The 23,851-nt window shown below is 37.5% G+C and overlaps 1 protein-coding gene across 1 annotated transcript; it reads left to right on the top strand.

Annotated features, from left to right (window-relative positions):
- Positions 1–15,250: 15,250 nt before the first annotated feature.
- On the top strand, positions 15,251–22,128 carry LOC128204344 (uncharacterized). The gene is made up of 5 exons (XM_052905759.1): positions 15,251–15,254; positions 15,767–15,931; positions 19,778–19,942; positions 20,778–21,468; positions 21,855–22,128. The coding sequence occupies exons 1-5, from the start codon at positions 15,251–15,253 to the stop codon at positions 22,126–22,128; spliced, it is 1,299 nt and encodes a 432-aa protein (XP_052761719.1).
- Positions 22,129–23,851: the final 1,723 nt, after the last annotated feature.

Below are 23,851 nucleotides of genomic sequence, written 5' to 3'. Positions count from 1 at the left end.
GCTTTGAGCTACTTATGTAACAGAAGTTAACGGAATTAAGCATAAGATGAGATTAGAATTCACCTCTGCCTCATTGGACATCAAGGGTCGCAACATATTTCAAGGTATTACACACATTTGATGTGCATGTAACCCTTTCTTTTTATAGAAGTATAATTAATCTACACTAGCAATGCAGCATATGGTCTTAAATCTAACATTTGTGCACTGATGGACATCATTATGACTAACATATTCAATCAAAGGTAAAACAACCACCAGAAAAATCATTCGGAGCTCCTCGGCCATTTTATCGAAAACAACTTCGGATGTATTTGGACGGTTTACATACTCAAAAAGTGGTACGTTTAAGTCCGCTGCAAGTAGATCGCGTAGTAATTTTATTTAGCAGTTAAACTTTGTGACTTAACTCTTGGAATTCTTAATTATGTTTGCAATAATTCAATTCAATGACAATCAACTTAAACTTAGATCAATAAATACAACTTTAAAACACTACATTTAATTAATGATATAATTCAAAATTTTACGAACTACTTCAACTGATGTACCTGCATACATCCGAGGTTGTTTTTGAAAAAAAAATGGCCGAGGAGTTCCGAATGCAGATAAATGTGTTAATCGAGTTGTATTAGGTTGTGATACACTGTAACTTTTTTCGTTGATTCGAATCCTGGTCGTGGCAACATTTTGACATATTACGTTTACATTTGTATTGTAATTTTGAGTTGAATTTTGTTTGACACCATTCATAGTGGTAAGCGCAATTGCAGCTGTTAGTGTAGAATGTGGTAACACAGTCGGACAAGTGGGTTTTCTACAAGAACTCTGGCATATCTCAAAACACAAGCCCGCACTCTCGAGAAACAACGTGCCAACGAGAATGATTGACGTATCTAACTTGTTTCAGTCGTTGTAAAATAAATAAACTTAAATCAAAGACTATTGTTGATCTGTCGACTAAATTTGACATTGAGTGTATAAAAGCAATTAATACAAAACAATTTTTGATGCATCAAAGACACCGCGAATGTTTTTGAATCATGACTGAAAAGAAGCAGAGATGCAGTTTACCAGTATACCAAAGGTACCTGGAGATAAGCATGTTTCAGTTATTGAACCAAATCGGATTTTCAGGTAAAGATCACCACGACCTTGACTTTTTGCCAGCTGACCTCAAAATAGTAGGGAGCTGGTTAAGTTTGAGGGACCTCGGCCAACTTCTAGGTCTCTAGGCTTAAGCGTTTTTCAATTACTGACCGGAAACTGCGTATTTTCAGCTTACAGTCACAACGACCTTGATCTTTTACGGACCTCAAATGTAATAGGCGGTTTATCCGCTGATCATGACCAACTTGCCTACAAAGTTTGAGGTCCTTGGGTCATAGCGTTCTTCAGATATTGATCGGAAACCAAGGTCACAACCAACTTGACCTTTAATCCCCTGACCTCAAAATTGATATGATGTATCTGTAGGCCATGGTGACCAATCATACTACCACGTTTGAGGTCTCTGAGCCAAGCGGTCTTCAGATATTGAATGTTAACCGATGTTCAAGGTCACCAAGACCTTGACCTTTGACCAACTGACCTCAAAATGTAATGGTGTCCAAGTTACCGTGCCTTTAGTACTTCGTGGCAATGAATACCCATTTTCTTTGTAAGTCTTCGTCGCAGTCGTTAACAACATCGATCGCGACCTAACGACATTACCACCAATGCTGACAGCGCCCATTTAAAATTAATATTTTCTTCAGTGTAGATAAAAGACGTCATCTTTGGTGCATTCAAAACATAGAGATAAAAAAAAAATTGTAGGAATATTGCTAAATCTAGTCGTAACAGCCCTGTCCAATGGCCAACTTAATGTGACGCCATTGCCAGGAGCGGTCAGATGTTGGATCCGCTCTCTTCGGTGATTTGGCCGGATAGTGACTGCAATTTTACGATTTAGTATGATTCCATGAAGACCAGAATGTGTTGATTAAGGAAGCTACATTTTTGGCATTTCGATGGTCTCACTTTCAAATGTCGAAGCTACAAAATCCCATGTTATTAGTAGCAAAGGTTTTAGTATTTAATCTTGGTAATTTGATCATACATTTCTTTTACAAAATGCCGAAGTTACAATGTGTGTAGTTACAATTTCTGGAGGTTCCGCAGCAACACCATTTTTTCTTATTCGACTATTAACTCGGCATTTTGCAGTAAGATGCGGCTCGCCTTTATGCTTTTACTGATGTAAATATTTCGAAATAGAAGCAGCATTTTCATTTTAATGTGAGGCCATCGATTTATTTTAATTTCTTTCGTGTTCTGGTCTGTACAAATACAGGGAACAATTTTGCATTGTTCATTTTCGTCATTAATCCTTTTTGAACTAAGAAAAAAATATATATTCGTGACTTTATTTCTTTTAAACTTAAAACTTTAGCACGTTGTACATAACACCAAATGTCTTCTATGTTTGTATGATGATTGCAAAGGGAACATAATTCGTAACACCATTCTTCTGATTTTACTGAGGCTCCAGGAGTTGCTGCCCCTTTCGAGCATGTTATCGAACGTACAGTTAAAATCGCATCTCAGTACATCGAACAATTACTCAGTGTACTTAAAAAAGTATGTTCGATCTGTTTATGTATTTGGCGTGTTTACATAATTAAGTTGATAACACGAGCCTCCCGAAAGAGTTGCTCATAACGTGCACTTCCGTGCTCATCATTATGGAGACTATTTTCAACTATAACTACGTCGATATTTTTGATTCAAAATTGCTACACCTCTTGATTGTCTAATTTGTTCTAAATCCGAACTTCATATCACTACCAATATATGTTCCAAGTTTGAATCTCTATCTTCACGTTGTTTTTGAGTTCTGCTCCGGATAAACATTTGATTAAAAAAAGAAGAATAATGATAAGAATTACACTTACATTATGTTCCTTTTACTCGAAAGGGAGATATAACTAGAGCCAAACTAAAATTATACACCATGGCCCGAGGTGTCCCTGAACAGAAAGTCCGAAGTCACTGGTCTGTATTGACTGTGGTTCGAAATATCTTGAGCTGAGAAGTTCCGGTTCGTTAGCTCCACCCAGTCATATTCGTTTGTCATTTACCATTTAAGGTATTGGTGAACTCGTCTATCCTTGTATTTCTGAACTTGTAAATTGACTGTTGTAAACGTGGACTTGTAGGCTGCAAGCGTTCACTATACGATTGAGTGTCACACGCGGGATTAGACGGGGACGTATCCGGCGAACACCCCCTCGTAAACTTTTTTAAAATTTACTTTTACATCAAAATCCGGGAAATAATACGAAAGTAATGCACTTGAAATAACTTTTTCAGATTTTTATGACAAAATGTTTCATTGGAAAATTGAAAAGCTCGTATAAACCCATTAAAATTATGTAGTGTTCGTATTTATCCGGAAGGGGGCGTATTTTCCTAGCACGCCCCTGAAACCGCCCCTGGATTCGCCCCTAAATCCGCCCCTGAGAGTGTCAACTATGCTATTGCAAGAGTTGTCCGTTTAGCGCAGTGGTAAGCGCCCTCGCTTCTCACCTAGGCGACCCGTGTTCGATTCCCATCCTGGGGGCATGTGAGTTTGGTTTGTGGTCACCAAGCTACACAAGTGAGTTTCCTCCGGGTTCTCCGTTTTCCCCCACAACACAAGACCACACTCTCGCGTAAAATCGTGCCAACGAGAGTGATAAATATGATGTTGTAATAACTTGTTTCACAATCGTATAAAATAAAAAAGTTTACACTAATTGCAAGAGTTCAATTTCACAAATGCATGATTCGATTTACTAGTATTTAATTACATCATCGAATTGTAAAACGGTCGGTGTAATGTTGACTTTATGCAGTAAATATATGGGATATGTAAATTGTTAATACTAGAATGACAAATGTCAAATAAATACAGTAAAACTGGGGCATAGAAAGTACAAACAGCATGTCGACACTGACAAATGTGGAGATATTCATTACGATTACAGACTGTGGAAATTATCACGTCTGGACTTTAGGCAACGAATAGCCTCAATAGGTTTCAGGTCATTTGTACTCAATTCATGTGAACAGCCACTATGTCAATCGTAACAACTCGGCCATCTCAGGCAAGCTTCGAGACAGTCAATCAATTTGGATACTGGCCCAGGTGTTTCGATTGCCACTGAGTACCCCAAGCTTGCTTGCTGCGTGACTACCATTCAAAATGCCTTCAATATCATCTGATTTCGATCCCGTAACGGATTAGCTCAAAGCATTGCCCTGGAGTTGAGGGTTGGGGTTAGCCATTCTAAGGGGCGGGTGTGTTAAAAGAGCACGCAATATGGATCGATGTAAACAGATTGTTGTTGTTGTTTTTTAATTGTTATGCATTATTATGTTTAACTCATTTGAACCTATTTGTCAAGACAGAACAAACAAAAACAGATGTTTCAGAGTCAGATATTAAAAGAATATTAGCCTTTATAAATGATTTTTTAGCTCTACTGGCCAAAAGCCAGAAGGGCTTATGCGATGGTAATGTGTACGTAGTGTGTGCATCCGTGCGGTCGTGCGTCTGTAAACAATTGGTTGTGAACACGAAACAGTCTTCAGTTTTGATTGTATCTCGATGAAACTTGTACAGTATCTAGATATCCATTAGAGCTCGATTCCTTTCGAAAACCAGCCAGGTCCGCTCATAAATGCCTAGATTATGGGCCATGAAAGTTTTAAAGAAATGCTTTCTATTTTTAGCCAGGTCTGCATGAGCGAATTCTATTTTTAGCCAAGTTTACATGTACACGTAAATTCAAGTCTAGAGTTAAGGGAGACAATTTGCAAGTCTAGGATTTTGAGAGACAACTTGCTTTTTGCTTCTGCAGTTGATTTTGTGAATTACTCTGCCTTGTTCTTGTTGAAAGCCCAAAGGCCATTTTTTAGCTTTAAGTTCTGTAGTTTGCGCATTCATCTTAACAAAATTGGTTGTGAATGTTTAAGTTATGCACCTGGTGTCATTACTGGCCACACCCAGGGTTCACAGGTTTGGTAAACATAAATCTGGAAAGGTTTGAAAATCTTTTTGTGTGTTCGTGCATCCATCTCAGCGCAATTGATTGTGAATGTTTGTTCAAATTGATCAATGTTGTCCTAGGATGCCCTTGACATTGACCTTTTGACCAACTTTTTTAACTTTTAAAACTACAGAAATTTTTTACTGAGTACAGTTTTGAAAGCATTTTTTTTGTCAGATGACTGTTACTTGGCACATATTAAAAAGTTCATGCAACTAATCTGCTTACAATACTTTCTGGGCTCAGATGTTGAACGTGCTACGTTTTCAGGTAACCCAAACACAAAACATAAACTATATGTCTGTTGCCTTTTACCCATACATACATGCTGTAGATTGATATGACCACAAAAGCCATGCCAGTAGAGCATAGGCCCTTTTGGGCCTCTTGTTTATTATTATTAGCTAGTGGCCAATAATTCCGTTAAAAAACGCAAAAATATCGCTAATATTTTTATCTGTACCTAAACGAAATGTGTTGTTGTTTAATGTTTTGGTCATATAAGTCAAATGAGTTAGATATGAATATGAATTAAATTTAAATATACGATGTGCTACTTTTTGCCATGAACCCATAGCGCCTTTAAATTAATTGATGTTCATGTTTCACGAATGCCACATTCACTTTGAAATTTAGCAAGACCGTTGTTGCATTTAACATTAAATCTATACAATATATCAAATTGCTAATTTAATCATTCTTTAGATGATATGGTTACTGATATAAGTGTATAAATCATACGGAAGAATCATGTTTTAATATAATCATCTAAGCAGCTCAGCTTGCAAACCATGATTTGACAAAAAATGTAACGCTAATGTTGGAACTAAAAGGTTAAAGAAATTGAAAAGGGAAAATCTGTCCAACAAATATAGGTGTAATTATATATAAACCGGGCCTCAATTTCACCAAATTACTGAAGCTAAATTTCAATAAGCAAAGTATGAATTAAGATGCAAGATTCAAGATTCAACATGTTTATTAAGTAACTTAAACATAATGTTTCTTGTTACATGATAAGTTTAATTTACAATAGTTACCACGTGACATAATCATTTCTAATAAATTATTCTGCATATTAAGATATATATATATATATAATTGAAAGAAAAAATAATAAACATATGCATGCATAAATGGTGGCGTAGGATTCTCCTGTTTGCAGTTTTATCCACCCAGATATGATATCTTGGAAAAACTACATGTGTATATGTATCAGTTTTAACACTTTTATGGCATTTTGAATAAATCCTCTTTTTTTCATTCAATCAACGTGTTTGTTTTTTCCCTTTGTCCATACAAGTTCGCCTTAGACTGGTTTCGTTCTGCCTAACCTTGGTCAATATATAAATGAAATTTTATGGAAAACATGAAATCATTTATAAACTTGAACAAGTAAACTATTAGTTGGGTGTCACCTTTTTAACCGTTAGGGTATTTTCTTAGCATTGTTTATTATTTTTAACCAATCATTTGACTAGATTTCATCACGTGACATGCCTAAGCCAATCACATTGTTCTTGGCCATTCTCAGATAATTTTCGGCGTGGGCGATTGCCTCGCCAAACTTAATAGATTTTTGATTACCTCCTCCTCCTCTCCGCCTCCTATGTGGTTTTATTATGGAATATTCTTATTTCCTATTATTTGCATTTTCTTCCTGTTAATGATTTCAATAGTTGATACCTTTGTAATATCTTTACTAATTTTTACAATTCATGCCTTACTTGTTACCTCTTATAAAACAATTCTGTGGTTTCTTCAATATCAATATAATACATTGCCATAAACATAAAATGAGATTTGACAAAATTCAAAAATACCCTATACTGTAATATATGGCAATGTATTATATTGATGATATACATGTTCAAGTATACATGTATAAAATATAATTTTGGCTAGTTGAAATTTTGTATTATGACTTTAATGAGCCTTTATCATCAAGCCACTGTGGTTGAAGGTTTATCACTCCAGATTTATGTTTGTTATTATTATTAATATATTACAGTATAGGGTATTTTTGAGTTTTGTCAAATCTCATTTTATGTTTATGGCAATGTATTATATTGATGATATACATGTTCAAGTATGTATAAAATATAATTTTGGCTAGTTGACTTTTTTTTATTATGACTTTAATGAGCCTTTGTCATCAAGCCACTGCTCCTGCATTTAAACTTTCCGGCGTCTTGAAACTCGGTGATGACGTCATGGAAATCATGTGTCAAACGACCAATCAGAAACCCGGATAATCCGAAATGGCTGATAAAAATTATCATCCAATCAGGAGACATTTACTTGATATATATATCTACGGTATTCACAATATGTATATGCATATTTTAACATTATTTTTCCATATCAATGGTTTAAAAGATATCAATTGTAAAATAAGTGTTTAACAAGGTACACTAAAATTAAGAATTGATATCAACTCCAATATCGAATGTGAAGGCTGGTTTTCAAAATCGGTTTTGACGATGATGCTTATTTGATTACTAATCTTGTTATAATTCTCTGTCAAAAGTCAATAAATTCAATGATGTATGGCCACAAGATTAAATAAAGGTGTATATGTAATACCGACCTTTTATATTCGTTGTTTCTGGCGGGTGCTCACTGAGTTGCGCCACTAGTTATGCCATTTCCTATCGAACTTCAAATCATCGAGCAACCCAAGTTATGCCCCGCCAAATCTCACTTCAATTCCTCGACCCGCCAAAATTATGTCCAACCACATCTAACGTCAATTCATCGAGCTACCAAAGTTATACCCCGCCCAATCTAACGTCAATTCAACAAGCTAACCAAGTTATGCCCAACCCAATCTAACGTCAAGTATTCGAGCCAGCCAATTTATTCCCCGCCCAATCTAACGTCAATTCATCAAGTTACCCAAGTTATTCCCCGCCCAATCTAACGTCAAGTAATCGAGCCAGCCAATTTATTCCCCGCCTCACCTAAAGTCAATTCCTCGAGCCACCCAAGTTTTGACCCTACCCAATCTAATGTCAATTCATCTAGCTACCGAAGTTATAATAAGCCCAATCTAATGTCAATTCATCAAGCTACCGAAGTTATAATAAGCCCAATCTAACGCCAATTCATCGAGCTACCCAAAATCTAACGTCAATTCATCTAGCTACCGAAGTTATAATAAGCCCAATCTAACGCCAATTCATCGAGCTACCGAAGTTATAATAAGCCCAATCTAACGTCAATTCATCGAGCTACCGAAGTTATAATAAGCCCAATCTAACGCCAATTCATCGAGCTACCCAAAATCTAACGTCAATTCATCGAGCTACCGAAGTTATAATAAGCCCAATCTAACGCCAATTCATCGAGCTACCCAAAATCTAACGCCAATTCATCGAGCTACCGAAGTTATAATAAGCCCAATCTAACGCCAATTCATCGAGCTACCCAAAATCTAACGTCAATTCATCGAGCTACCGAAGTTATAATAAGCCTAATCTAACGCCAATTCATCGAGCTACCCAAAATCTAACGTCAATTCATCGAGCTACCGAAGTTATAATAAGCCCAATCTAACGCCAATTCATCGAGCTACCGAAGTTATAATAAGCCCAATCTAACGCCAATTCATCGAGCTACCCAAAATCTAACGTCAGTTCATCGAGCTACCGAAGTTATAATAAGCCCAATCTAATGTCAATTTATCGAGCTACCCAAAATCTAACGTCAATTCATCGAGCTACCGAAGTTATAATAAGTCCAATCTAACGCCAGCTCATCGAGCTACTCAAAATCTAACGTCAATTCATCGAGCTACCGAAGTTATAATAAGCCCAATCTAACGCCAATTCATCGAGCTACCCAAAATCTAACGTCAATTCATCGAGCTACCGAAGTTATAATAAGCCCAATCTAACGCCAACTCATCGAGCTACCCAAATTATAATAAGCCCAATCTAACGCCAATTCATCGAGCTACCCAAGTTATAATAAGCCCAATCTAACGTCATTTTCATCGAGCTACCCAAGTTATAATAAGCCCAATCTAACGCCAATTCATCGAGCTACCCAAGTTATAATTAGCCCAATCTAACGCCAATTCATCGAGCTACCCAAATTATAATAAGCCCAATCTAACGCCAATTCATCGAGCTACCCAAGTTATAATAAGCCCAATCTAACGTCAATTCATCGAGCTACCGAAGTTATAATAAGCCCAATCTAACGCCAATTCATCAAGCTACCCAAGTTATGCCCCGCCCCATCTAAGGTCAATTATTTCAGCTACCCAAGTTATGTCCAACCCCATCTAACGTCAATTCATCAAGCTACCCAAGTCATAACCAGCCCAATCTAACGTCAAATTATCGAGCTACCCAAGTTATGCCCCGCCCCATCTGACGTCAATTCCTCGAGCTACCCAAGGAATGCCCCGCCGAATCTAACGTCAATTAATCGAGCCACCCAAGTTATGCCCCGCCCAATCTAACGTCAATTGATCGAACTACCCAAGTTATGCCCAGCCCGATATAACGTTAATCAATCAAGCTACCCTAGTTATGTCCCGCCCCATCTAACCTCAATTCATCGAGCTACCCAAGTTATGCCCCGCCCCATCTAACGTCAATTCATCGAGCCACTCAAGTTATGCCCCGCCCCATCTAACGTCAATTCCTCGAGCTACCCAAGGAATGCCCCGCCCCATCTAACGTCAATTCATCGAGCCACCCAAGTTATGCCCCGCCCAATCTAACGTCAATTCATCGAGCTACCCAAGTTATGCCCAGCCCGATATAACGTTAATTAATCAAGCTACCCTAGTTATGTCCCGCCCCATCTAACGTCAATTCATCGAGCTACCCTAGTTATGTCCCGCCCCATCTAACGTCAATTCATCGAGCTACCCAAGTTATGCCCCGCCCCATCTAACGTTAATTAATCAAGCTACCCTAGTTATGTCCCGCCCCATCTAACGTCAATTCATCGAGCCACCCAAGTTATGCCCCGCTTCATCTAACGTCAATTCATCGAGCCACCCAAGTTATGCCCCGCCCCATCTAACGTCAATTCATCGAGCCACCCAAGTTATGCCCCGCCCCATCTAACGTCAATTCATCGTTCCACCCAAGTTATGCCTCGCCCCATCTAACGTCAATTCATTGTTCCACCCAAATTAAGCCTCGCCCCATCCAACGTCAATTCATCGAGCCACCCAAGTTATGCCCCGCCCCATCTAACGTCAATTCATCGTTCCACCCAAGTTATGCCCCGCTTCATCTAACGTCAATTCATCGAGCCACCCAAGTTATGCCCCGCCCCATCTAACGTCAATTAATCGAGCCACCCAAGTTATGCCCCGCCCTATCTAACGTCAATTCATCGAGCCACCCAAGTTATGCCCCGCCCCATCTAACGTCAATTCATCGAGCCACCCAAGTTATGCCCCGCCCCATCTAACGTCAATTCATCGAGCCACCCAAATTATGCCCCGCCCCATCTAAGGCCAATTGTTTCAGCTACCCAAGTTTAACTCCGACCCATCAAATGTCAATTTATCGAGACACCCTAATTATGCCCCGCCCCGTCTAACGTCAATTCATCGAGCCACCCAACTTATGCCCCGCCCCATCTACGTCAATTCATCGAGCCACCCAAGTTATGTCTCGCCCCATCTAGCGTCAATTCATCGAGCCACCCAAGTTATGCCCCGCTTCATCTAACGTCAATTTATCGAGCCACCCAAGTTATGCCTCGCCCCATCTAAGTCAATTCTTCAAGCCACCCAAGTTATGCCCCACCCCATCTTAGGTCAATTCCTCAACCAACCCAAGTTATGCTCCGCCCCATCTAATGTCAATTAATCAAGCCTGCCAAGTTATACCCCGCTTCACCAAACGTCAATTCATCGAGCCACCCAAGTTTTACACCGCCCCATTTTACATCAATTCATGAAGTCGCCCAAGTTATTCGTCCTATCTAAGGTCAATTCCCCAAGGCAACCAAAATGCATTGGTGTATATAATTTTCAAGGCAAAATTAAGCAAAACATCATCGATTATAAGTTATTTGTTTTGTCAATAGTTCAATCACCGTTACCTTGTAACGCTAGATCTCCCCAACCACGGTTTAATATGGGCGCGTTTAATATCAAACGGATTTGTATTTGTTCATATTTGATAGAAACCCAGATAAATAAAAAACACACACTATTTTTTTCATTACAATGATTACCTTTGACTGACAGTAATTGTCCGATAAACGTACTTTTCGTCCTTGCTTTGTGTGTTAATGACAATTCAAAGTTAAACGTTCAGAGCATTGGGTAAACTATTTCAATATTATTTGCAGTAAACGTATTATCGTCATGTACGGAGTTGGAAAGTTTCATTTCAAATGAATATGTAGGTGATGATGTTTTCGCGTTAAACAAACTTTTTTTTCTGATTTCCAGTGTAGCTGTTACGTAACGTTTATATAAGAATTGATCAAATGTCATTAATATTCCAAACGTAACTGTTGAGAATGTTCATAATGAAAGGACGAACTCACATACAAAGTGTTGGTGGATTTATTAAGAAATATATGAGCACAAGAGGTAAGACTAAATAAAATAACGATCAAAGCAATATTGTTATTTAGTAAATTTATTCTAAATGTAATAAATAAATTATATGTTTTACAAAATATATTTTGAAAATATATTTTGCAAGTTAGTAAAATGTTTGTGTCTAAAATTTCAGTACTATTTAAGAATAGTTTAGGTAGTATATACTAACTTAAATCACTGAATAGTTTACATAAAACGTTTTAAATTTGATGTACATATACTTGTTAAATAGACTTTGAATGATTAAACAGAGATGTATAGTGTGGCTAGATTTTAACAGTTTATTGAATGTTTCTGTACTCACTCATTGTAACCAACCAGTGAGTAAATCTCGATGGATGGATGCATCGTTCATTTTATAGAATAGAACAGAACAGAACATTTCTTTCTTCAGAAGGCCAACCATCAAAGTAGCCAAATATAAAAAAAATATGCCTCGTTGCCTTCACAATCGAAAAATATACACTTGACTAGAGTTCTCACTTAGGGCTGGGACCAATAATCCTACTCCCAGCTTAGGGTTACATGTACATTGATTTCGAATAGACGCACGAGCGAATGTAACTTTATGCTCTGTTTTCTCTAAAGTACACTAAAGTACTAAAGTAGAAACCAGAAACAATAAAAGATCACAGCTTATAATCGAGAAATCAGCGATCGATTAACGTGCCTGACTAAATCGAATATCATAAACAAGTTTTAATTATGACTGAATCATTAAAATTAATGTAACACGTTTACGATGCTGTGCAAACAGAATTTTTGCCTCCCATCTTCAACAAAGGTCATGCAGCGACTTCACATTACAAACTCCGTTTGTCCTTTGTTTAAGGCTAGTTAACAAAGCTCATTTTTGAGAAAAAAACCCGTCTCGTCTCAGTTCCCACAGTGGCACAGAGGTGACATCCGCAACACTGTGTGGCCACAACTTAGTTACTTGCGGCCACAACTTAGTTAATTGTGGTCACAACTTCGTTACTTGAGGCCACAACTTAGTAAATTGTGGTCACAGCTTAGTTGCTTGAGGCCACAACTTAGTTACTTCATATACTTTTCCGGAATATACTTATTGAGCAAGGTTAAACGTGCAGCTTAATGGATATCCATTATGTGGTCTGATGATATACATATTTAATGTTATATACAATGATTTATTTTGCGCATGGCATATACAATGATTTATTTTGCGCATGGCTTATTTCTAATTATGACCCCCAATGGCTTGAGTGATGAAACACTTCAGCAAGTGCAAATAAAGCGAATTTACCATGCCATTCCCAAACCGTGCCGCCAATAGTCATGAAGTGGAAAAAAACATCCTTAAATTTAAATAATTAATTTTGTTTTTCTTACCTCATTGATGTTGTGTATGCAAAATAAATCGATGTAAGCTCCATCACCTTAAATAAGGAGGTTGTTGGGCGGAAATCCTTAGTTCAGTAGGTCATTGGGCGGAAACATCTTTGCTCAGTAGGTCATGTAGTGAAAACCCCTTAATTCAGCGGGTCATACGGTAAAACTCCTTAATTCAGTGGATCATTGGGTACAGTGGGTCATTTAGTTAAATCCTTTAATTCAGTAGGTCATTGGGTTAAACCCTTTATTGCAGTAGGGCATTGGGTTTACCCCCTTATTCAGTGGGGCATTTGGTAAAACTCCTTAATTCAGTGGGTTATTGGGTTAAACCCTTAAATTAAGTAAGTCATTGGGTAAAACCCTTTATTTCATTAGGCTTTGGGTTTAACCCCTTAATTCAGTAGGTCATTGTGTTAAACCCTTAAATTAAGTAGGTCATTTGGTAAAACCCTTTATTTCAGTAGGGCATTGGGTTAAACCCGTTAATTCAGTGGGTTATTGAGTTTAACCCCTTCATTCAGTGGTTTATTTGGGTTAAACCCCTTTATTCAGTTGGTCATTGGGTTAAACCCCTTAATTCAGTTGGTCATTGGGTTAAACCCCTTAATTCAGTAGGTCATTGGGTTAAACCCCTTTATTCAGTAGGTAATTGGGCAAAACCCCTTAATTCAGTTGGTCATTGGGTTAAACTCCTTAATTCAGTAGGTCATTGGGTTAAACCCCTTTATTCAGTAGGTAATTGGGCAAAACCCTTAATTCAGTAGGTCATTGGGTTAAACCCCTTAATTCAGTAGGTCATTGGGTTAAACCCCTTAATTCAGTAGGTCATTGGGTGAAACCCCTTTATTCAGTTGGTCATTGGGCAAAACTCCTTAATTCAGTTGGTCATTGGGTTAAACCCCTTAATTCAGTAGGTCATTGGGCAAAACCCCTTAATTCAGTAGGTCATTGGGCAAAACCCTTTAATTCACTAGGTCATTGGGTAAAACTCCTTAATTCAGTAGGTCATTGGGCAAAACCCCTTAATTCAGTAGATCATTGGGTAAAACTCCTTAATTCAGTAGGTCATTGGGCAAAACCCTTTAATTCACTAGGTCATTGGGTAAAACCCTTTAATTCAGTAGGTCATTGGGTAAAACCCCTTAATTCAGTAGGTCATTGGGTTAAACCCCTTAATTCAGTAGATCATTGGGTAAAACTCCTTAATTCAGTAGGTCATTGGGCAAAACCCTTTAACTCACTAGGTCATTGGGTAAAACCCTTTAATTCACTAGGTCATTGGGTAAAACTCCTTAATTCAGTAGGTCATTGGGCAAAACCCCTTAATTCAGTAGGTCATTGGGTAAAATTCCTTAATTCCGTAGGTCATTGGGTTAAAACCCTTAATTCATTAGCGCATTGGGCAAAACCCCTTAATTCAGTAGGTCATTGGGCAAAACCCTTTAATTCACTAGGTCATTGGGTAAAACTCCTTAATTCAGTGGGTCATTGGGTTTAACCCTTTTATTCGGTAGGTCATTAGGCAAAACTCTTTAATTCAGTAGGTTTTTGGGTAAAACTCCTTAATTCAATGGGTCATTAGATTTAACCCTTTAATTCAGTAGGTCATTGAGTTAAACCCCTTAATTCAATAGGTCATTGGGTTAAAACCCTTAATTCATTAGCGCATTGGGCAAAACCCCTTAATTCAGTAGGTCATTGGGTTAAACCCTTTAATTCACTAGGTCATTGGGTTAAATCCTTTAATTCAGTAGGTCATTGTGTAAAACCCCTTAATTCAATGGGTCATTAGGTTTAACCCTTTAATTCAGTAGGTCATTGAGTTAAACCCCTTAATTCAGTAGGTCATTGGGTTAAAACCCTTAATTCATTAGCGCATTGGGCAAAACCCCTTAATTCAGTAGGTCATTGGGTTAAACCCTTTAATTCACTAGGTCATTGGGTTAAATCCTTTAATTCAGTAGGTCATTGTGTAAAACCCCTTAATTCAGTGGGTCATTGGGGAAACCCCTTTAATTTAGTAGGTCATTAGGTTAAACCCTTTAATTCAGTAGGTCATTGGGTAAAACTCCTTAATTCAGTGGGTCATTGGGTAAACCCCTTTTTCAGTCACTTATTGGGCAAAATCCCTTAATTTGGTAGGTCACTGGGCAAAATCCCTATATTCGGTAGGACATTGGGTGAAACTCCTTCTTTCAGTAGCTCATTTGTACGAATAAATAACAACAAAATGGGTATGTTCAGTCGGTCCTTGTACAATTGTTCATGTCCTCAAAGCAGGTGTAGTGTCATATTCTCTTCCACACAAGGGCTCCATCATAAACCTTTTCATGAAATGATCATAGTAGTTTGATGCAAATGAACTCCTGCTTTGGTGTCATGATCTGTAAACAATTGTGTGACATTTAACCTATTTTTTTTCAGATTTATAAAGAGGTCACTCCTACCAACGATCCAGCATGAACTAACAATGCATTACTGCAGTTTAACAAAGTCAGAATAACTCGAAATGCCTAAATATTTGGATAAACTATATACAATAATGCCTAGGAAAACAAGTGTGTATATATATGTAGTCGGCCAGGGACTACACTTTCTTACTAAGTCTATATTGCATTTAGAATTTGTTTTTAACAGCCTGTCCATATGCCAAGGAAACAAGCAGGTATTATCAACGGCGGGGGTCGCCCGAGAGGTCGGTGATGTACCATACACATCTTACGATACTTATATTTGTATTTAACAGCGTGTCCATATGCTAAAGATGACAAGCGGATATGTATCATTGGCGCGGGACCGGCCGGTGTGTCGGCGATGTACCACTTCGCCCAGATGGCAAACTTTCCGGAAATGGTCTGTTATGACAAGCAGGGCAGATGGGGAGGCATGTGGAACTATACTTGGAGAACAGGTGAATTTTATGCGCCAGTCAATCGTAACCATGCCCCCCCCCCCAGGCACATTCCCCGCTATTTTTGACGCTACGACAATATCCACGCATGCACCCGACACTGCGGGGGCACCTGGAAGGTACAAACACGATCCATTTACCCGGCTATCCCCGATATACCCCCGGACCGGGGGGGGGCGTGGTTGCAATTGACTGGTGCATTAGTAAAATTAAAATTTTAAAAGTACAAATGTTAACTACATCCAAATGGGTTTTAGCTCTCGAAAAAGAAAACACACAAAGACACTCAAGGTGTTTTTCACATTTTTGGTCTATTTTGATGGAGCAGTTAAGCGTAGACATAGTTTTACACATATAAATCGGAAATTGCATGACTCTCAATCAGCTTTTTTCATTACATACCTTTAGATAGTGTTATAAATTTATGTTCATGCCCTTTACACTTCAATAAAACTGAGATGTCAAAAACCAGCTCGTCAAGGTTCATTGTGGTTAGCTTATAAAACGTAATCACATATTAGGTACATACAAGCTCCTCGGCCGGGCGGGGGTGGGATGGGGGACTCACCAGTCTTTACAATGTCATATGACCCTTAGCATCATTAATACGACTCATTTGAGTGATTGAGGAATGTTATAAAACGAAGTTTTATGACATACTAGTAATGTGAATGAATCGACATAATCATCATTGCATGCAATAGTTTTTCACATTGATACGTACGTATGAAACCATTTAAGTTGATCGAGTGTTATTTAACAAGTCATTGCTACTGATATTTGCTTTTCCCTTTAAAATTATTTGATGGTGCAAGATTTAGTAACAATATGCATGTTAAAGGGCCTTGTTCGTGTTTTGTAAAATGCACATTTTTCTGCCCCTTCAGCAAATGCTTGTTATATGCTGAAATATTGTCGTTGAGGTCTACGACTTTGAATAGCTTTAGTAACGCTTTTCAACAAAAGGTTTAAAGGTTAAATTATCACTCAGCTTATGTAAGAGTCCTTGTGGGCGAGCGGTTTTGATGTAAGTTTTCTAATTTATTCTTGACTTTACCGGCGTGGATTTTTTTCTGCAATTTCGGTATCAAAAAGTAAAACACTTGAAATATTCGTGTTTACCGTGAAAACAAAAGTTTGGTTCAAAAACATGAGCCAGTCACTTTAAGTATTTGGTACAGATTAGATGAACATGAACTCATACAATGGTGTCTTCTAACTAGTTTTCTCCGTAAATCAATGTAAGGTATAACAAGGAATGTTTGATTTTTTTTTCAATCGAAGTTTTCATGCCAGCTTTGGTATTTGTTATTCCCAATAAGACTTTTGAACATGAATAATTATTTTTAACATTCATTGTCCCCGCCAGAATCAGTTTACGATATTACATTTGTATTTGTTTGTATTTGTAGGTCTTTGCTATTGCGATTTCTTCTCGTCTTTGAAATAAAAGTTGTTATTGTTGTTGTTGATGTTGTTGTTGTCGGTGATGTTGTTGTTGTTGTTGTTCTTGCTGTTGTCGGTGTTGTTGTTGTTGTTGTTGTTGTTGTTGTCGGTGCTGTTGTTATTGTTGTTGCTCTTCCTGTTGTCGGTGTTGTTGTTGTTGTTTTTGTTATTGTTGTTATTATCTGAAAAGAAAAAAAAACTGCAAAAGAAAGTGGTGAGAAAGCTGTAGCTATACATGAATATGTTAGGGCTCAATTTTGGGCGAGGTAGCCCTCTCTCTCTCTTCCTGTAGGACGTCAAAAATGGACTCAACTTATTTGTTTTTGGTATTTGTTGGCCCATTGTTATGCCGCATTACAGCTCACGCCGGATATAGCTTACACGTTAGTTGTATACGTTCACTATGACACCGTATACAGCCTACACCGTATACAGCACACCGTGAGCTGTATACGTCCACTATGACAACGTATACAGCCTACACCAAATACAGCACACCGTGAGCTGTATACGTCAAGTGTTGCGAATGCATATAGTTGGTGTTGTTGCTATCATTCCTTCTGCTGTTTTAGTTGTGTTGTTGCTGTTGCTATCATTGCTGCTGATGTTTAAGTTGTTTTGTTATTAATGCTGCTGCTGACATGTATGAGTGGTAGTAGTAGTGGTGGTGGTAGTAGTACTACTGATAACACCACTTTTTATGTTACAGCTAGAGTTACTGTTACTGCTACTTCATTTATTTCTACTATTGCTACGACGAAGATTATGATGGTGGTGATATCGATCAAGTATAGTCAAAATCATTTTGAATACTAGTGATTCAAAATGGGAGTTATATACATTAAGTTTAAAGATATATTTCAAAACTATATGTATATAGTTTACGTTAGCTCTATCCGCTATCAACTAATGCTATAAACGGCACAAGTTATATACGGTGTCACAGTGCATTCGTCAGAATCGATCTAAGTAAAATTAATGAACATTTGGAAAATTCTCGATTATCATTTTCCAGGGACATGTAAGTACGGTAAGCCCTGGTTTAATGCAGTGTTCATCATTCCAGGGACAATAAATAGAGGATATTAAAAATAGGAAATAGAGGAAATAAAATACGATCTTACACTGAATTCAACAAATTTTCTTTTTATTGCATGCATATATGGTGTTTTTCCCCGCTAGAGTAATAATGGTTGTTGGAATTGAAATTATTTTTAGATAAAACCCTAGTTCCATCAACGAAACCTATCATGTTTAACATTTAATGAGACAAAAAACAAGTATTTAAACAAAAGCATTTCGTAAATAAAAAAATGTATCGCGTAGAAATACAATTCAATGAAACTTGAGCATGTGACATTTTTGTACATTCAAAAACATTCCAGGAACAGATAACTATTGGGAACGCTGGTTAAATGCAGTGTTTATCATTCCGGGACAGATAAATGCGGGGAACGCTGCTTTAATGCAGTGTTTATCATTCCGGGACAGATAAATGCGGGGAACGCTGCTTTAATGCAGTGTTTATCATTCCGGGACAGATATAGCGGAGAACGCTGATTTAATGCAATGTTTATTATTCCAGAACAGATAAATGCGGGGAACGCTGATTTAATGCAATGTTTATCATTCCAGGACCAGATCAATGCGGGGAACTATACTTTAATGCAATGTTTATCATTCTAGGACCAGATCAATACGGGAAATCCTGCTTTAATGCAATGTTTATCATTCCAGGACCAGATCAATGCGGGAATCCCTGCTTTAATGCAATGTTTATCATTCCAGGACCAGATCAATTCGGGAATCCCTGCTTTAATGCAATGTTTATCATTCCAGGACCAGATCAATGCGGGAATCCCTGCTTTAATGCAATGTTTATCATTCCAGGACCAGATCAATGCGGGAATCCCTGCTTTAATGCAATGTTTATCATTCCAGGACCAGATCAATGCGGGAATCCCTGCTTTAATGCAATGTTTATCATTCCAGGACCAGATCAATGCGGAAATCCCTGCTTTAATGCAATGTTTATTATTGCATGTACAGATAAATGCGGGAATCCCTGCTTTAATGCAATGTTTATCATTCCAGGACCAGATCAATGCGGGAATCCCTGCTTTAATGCAATGTTTATCATTCCAGGACCAGATCAATACGGGAATCCCTGCTTTAATGCAATGTTTATCATTCCAGGACCAGATCAATTCGGGAATCCCTGCTTTAATGCAATGTTTATCATTCCAGGACTAGATCAATACGGGAATCCCTGCTTTAATGCAATGTTTATCATTCCAGGACCAGATCAATACGGGAATCCCTGCTTTAATGCAGTGTTTATTATTGCATGTACAGATAAATGCGGGAATCCCTGCTTTAATGCAGTGTTTATCATTCCAGGAACAGATAAGTACGGGGAACCCTGCTTTAATGCAATGTATAAAAGATTGCAAATCAACTCACCAAAGGAAGTGCTGGAGTTTCCTGATTACAGTTACCGTGAACACTTTGGAAGAAGAGTCCCTTCGTACCTTTATAGAGGGGAAATGCTGGACTACATGGAAGGTTGGTTTTATTCATTTGAGAGGTCCTCGTGTATGTAGGCTACAAAGTTATTTTACCTTGTATAAGCTTTTCTTTCTTGTGTTACATATAATGTGTTTTTTTATTACAATATCTGTGTGTGGTATACAAAAGTTTTCACATTCAATAGTCTGCATGTACTTTTAGTAAAATTTCAATATAATTTAGATTTGTAAGCTTTTAAGCTGCACTCTCACAGATTGACCGTTTGACAACTTTTTTTTTTGATTTTTGTTGTCTTTTTGCGTAAATATCTGAACAACATTGATCATAAAACTCCTGATGAAAGATCAAATTGCATTTTTCATATTTAGGTTAAAAATTAAAGCTTTATTAACGCTTTAAGAAAAATGAGCATTTCGGCAGTTTTCCAAACAATTGAGATCTGTTCTTTTGTGAGTTATCTTGTATGATGTGTTGAAAGCTTTATTTTCAAAATCAACTGATTCTGAGATATCAATAAAAATATAAAAGTCAAAACTGTCAATCTGTGAGAGTGCAGCTTTAATCTTAAGACTGGAGACCTAATAAGAAAACATGGATCTACTTATTCTACATCTTAGTATATTTTCCGGTTGCAAAGAATATTAGAAACTGTGTTAAATCGTAACAATCAACGTATGTTTGTTAATTATTTCTGTTGGCGTCTACTGAGACGGTAATTATGACGTTTTCTGTTGTGTTTTTCTGTTCTCTTTAGTATATTATTTATTTTGCTTAGACTAAAACTAGAATGTTAGAGTCCAAGATTTTCTTCACGTAAAACTGCTATCATAGCCATGCCATTATATTTAAAATGTTTACTTCTTCCTTCAAGGCAGATGGACAGACAATTCAAGATGTGATTTAAGGCAATTCATCAGGTTTGGAACTGCTGTTCGGCATGTGGCATTTGACGACGATTCCGGAAATTTCAAGGTCACGGTAAACGACCTTGAAAAAGGCTCTTACCACGAGGAGACGTTCACTCATGTAATAGTCGCCGTGGGTCTGTACAACCATCCATGTTTGCCAGAATTCCCTGGTATCGACTCCTTTGAGGGCCGGGTTTTGCACGCTCGCGATTTCAGGGATGATTTTGAATTTAGAAATCAGAAGGTGCTGGTAATTGGAAACGCCATGTCTGGCCAGGACATTGCTTTCCATATCATGAAAGGAGGCGGTCAGAAAGTTTATTTAGGGTACAAAAATGTGCCGTCTCCATACAAATGGCCGGAAACAATTGTTGAAAAAGGTCCGATTAGTTGTTTTAATCGCCGAAGAGTGCAGTTTGCAGACGGGTCCAGTGATGAGATCGACTCCGTCGTCTTCTGTACCGGATACAATAGTATATATCCGTTCATGGAGAACCGACTAAGAATAACGTGCAAGTCAACGCTCTACCTGAAAGATGTGTATAAAGGTTGCCTGTACATGCCCCAAGGGGACAACCGGCTGTTCTATGTTGGGGCGGTCAGAGGGCTAGTGGGTCTTTCCCTCATCGACTGCCTGGCAGCGTGGACAGCCAGGTATGAGGCGTTTTATATAAAAATGTAATTGTTAATTTTAATGATTAAGAATGGGCGGAGAGAGCGTAGCGAACCAATGTCTTCGAACGTTAAAATATCCATTGCATATGTTGTCAGTCCTTGTGACCGAGTGGTCAAGACATCGGTTTTAAAACTTTTGTCTTGAGTGTACCGGCCTGGGTTCGCTTACCACTGATTCAAGAATATTTGTTAGTTCCTACAATTTCGGTATCAAAGAGACAAAAAAATAAGAGTTTCCGGTTGCTTTTTCGGAAATACTATATTTACGTTCAAAAACATGAGCGAGTCCCTTTATAGGTGAAATTAAATTTATTTTGATTTTATAAATAAGAGAAATTCAAATTTAAGCTTACTATATGTTGCAGATATATTAATGAACAGACACTAGAGAAGCAAGTTTCTGAGGATGAAATGAGGGCTTACGTTGACAAATGGATGGCAAAGGCGATGGGTATACGTGAACATGCTGACATTGTAACCTACCAGTGTGAACTGATGGCGGACCTGGCAAAGAGCTCGGGGTATGGGATGCAGTACACATTGAGTCTGCCTCTGTTCTTGGAGTGGATTAAGCATAGAAACGATGATGTCTGGACATACAGGGATCACCAGTTTACTTCGATGTACACTGGAGACTAGTGTTTTTTACTTATTTATTTATACACAAATATATTTTTGAGCTCTGAACTCTATTTTAAAGTTCGAGTATGTTTTAGTGCTGTAACCTTTTGATATGTATATCCAAATTACTTCTATAAACTTTTTGACCCCTTTTAACCCCCAGAATGATAACAAATACTTCCATCGCAATAACAAAATGCATAAAAAACGAAAGTAAAGATCTAAATTTAGCGCGCACAACGTCATTACGAAATTTGCATATCATTTGACTTTCTAAATGCCGGTATTTCTATGTTGCTTTTTATACTAATGATTTGCATTTTTTTTTAAATTAAGAAGTAAGTTTTATTTCTATTGTTAACAAAATAATCATTACTGTACTTCAACACTTACTATATTATTTTCAATACATATTTCATTTGAAACTTAATCAAAATCAACTGAAGGAAGGGAGTTAATAAGACAATAAGTATTTATTAAATCGGCCGATTTTTTACATAGCACCATTGATCATATTTCATTCGAAAATGCTTGCATCACATTTATTTAAGAAATAGGAGCTAAATTTTCTTCGTATGAAATTTCATTTAAAAAAGTTAAAGTATTTATCTAGTTATTTCTCGGGTAACTGCTCAGGTACTGTTTGCAAAGCGCGCTTCTCCGCTCACTTATCTACCTCATTAGCATATAATGAGTCAGTGGTCGAATTAGGGATTTCGTTGGTATTTACCATACATCTTTTTGTAATAAGGCATCATGTGGACCTGGGGATTTTATCAGACGTTATCTGAGACTCTATCAAAGTTATACACGATTTTTCCTTTATAAAGTATTCAATCCGAAGAGGTAATTTGCCTTTAAATAAAGTGCATGCATATACATGCTATTTTGGACTGGTATTTGTCATGACAATAGAGGCCTATTTTTACTGGTTTAATGGTCCTGCACCATATTGTTATTCTGATTTCTCATTTCATAATAACGACAAGTTCCTTTTCACAATTCAAGAATATCATGGTCACCAAACTAGGTTTCGCGACAAGCTCATGTTATCTGCGATTTGAGCCATATCCCTCGTTTGAAAAGAGAAACGGGTCATAGGTTCCCTTCTGTGTATTTAAAATGTAAATCCTTTGTGTTTATTAAACATAATCATTAACATATTGCATTACACGAGTGAGAAATAGTTTTAAAGTAGGTATCACACTATTCATGAGCCTTGTGTGTTCCTTATTCAGGTGTTCCCAGTTCTGTTTTGACTTCAGCTTACAAGTCTTACAGAAATGATGATATAATCATTTTGTGAACCAAGCACTTCCGAAATATTATCAGGACCAAGCACTTCCGAAATATTATCAGGACCAAGCACTTCCGAAATATTATCAGGACCAAGCACTTCCGAAATATTATCAGGACCAAGCACTTCCCAAATATTATCAGGACCAAGCACTTCCCAAATATTATCAGGACCAAGCACTTCCCAAATATTATCAGGACCAAGCACTTCCGAAATATTATTAGGACCAAGCACTTCCGAAAAACATACATGTTGTACCTTTTTCAGCCTTATTAACAGAAGGAATACTTTGAAACAATTGTACATGTAATCATATTGTATGTTGTAGTTTTCTTCCATAGGGAGGGATTTTATAGAAAAACAATAAACAGTTAATACCATCTCACTGGGCGCAGTCATTTTTAGTGCCTTGTTTCGTCATAACAGATGACCATGTGTTTCCAG

This window comes from Mya arenaria, chromosome 10 (assembly GCF_026914265.1).
Source record: "Mya arenaria isolate MELC-2E11 chromosome 10, ASM2691426v1".
NCBI lineage: Eukaryota > Metazoa > Mollusca > Bivalvia > Myida > Myidae > Mya > Mya arenaria.
The sequence above is the reverse complement of the archived record's forward strand: the minus strand, read 5'-3'. Positions and strand labels throughout refer to the sequence as shown.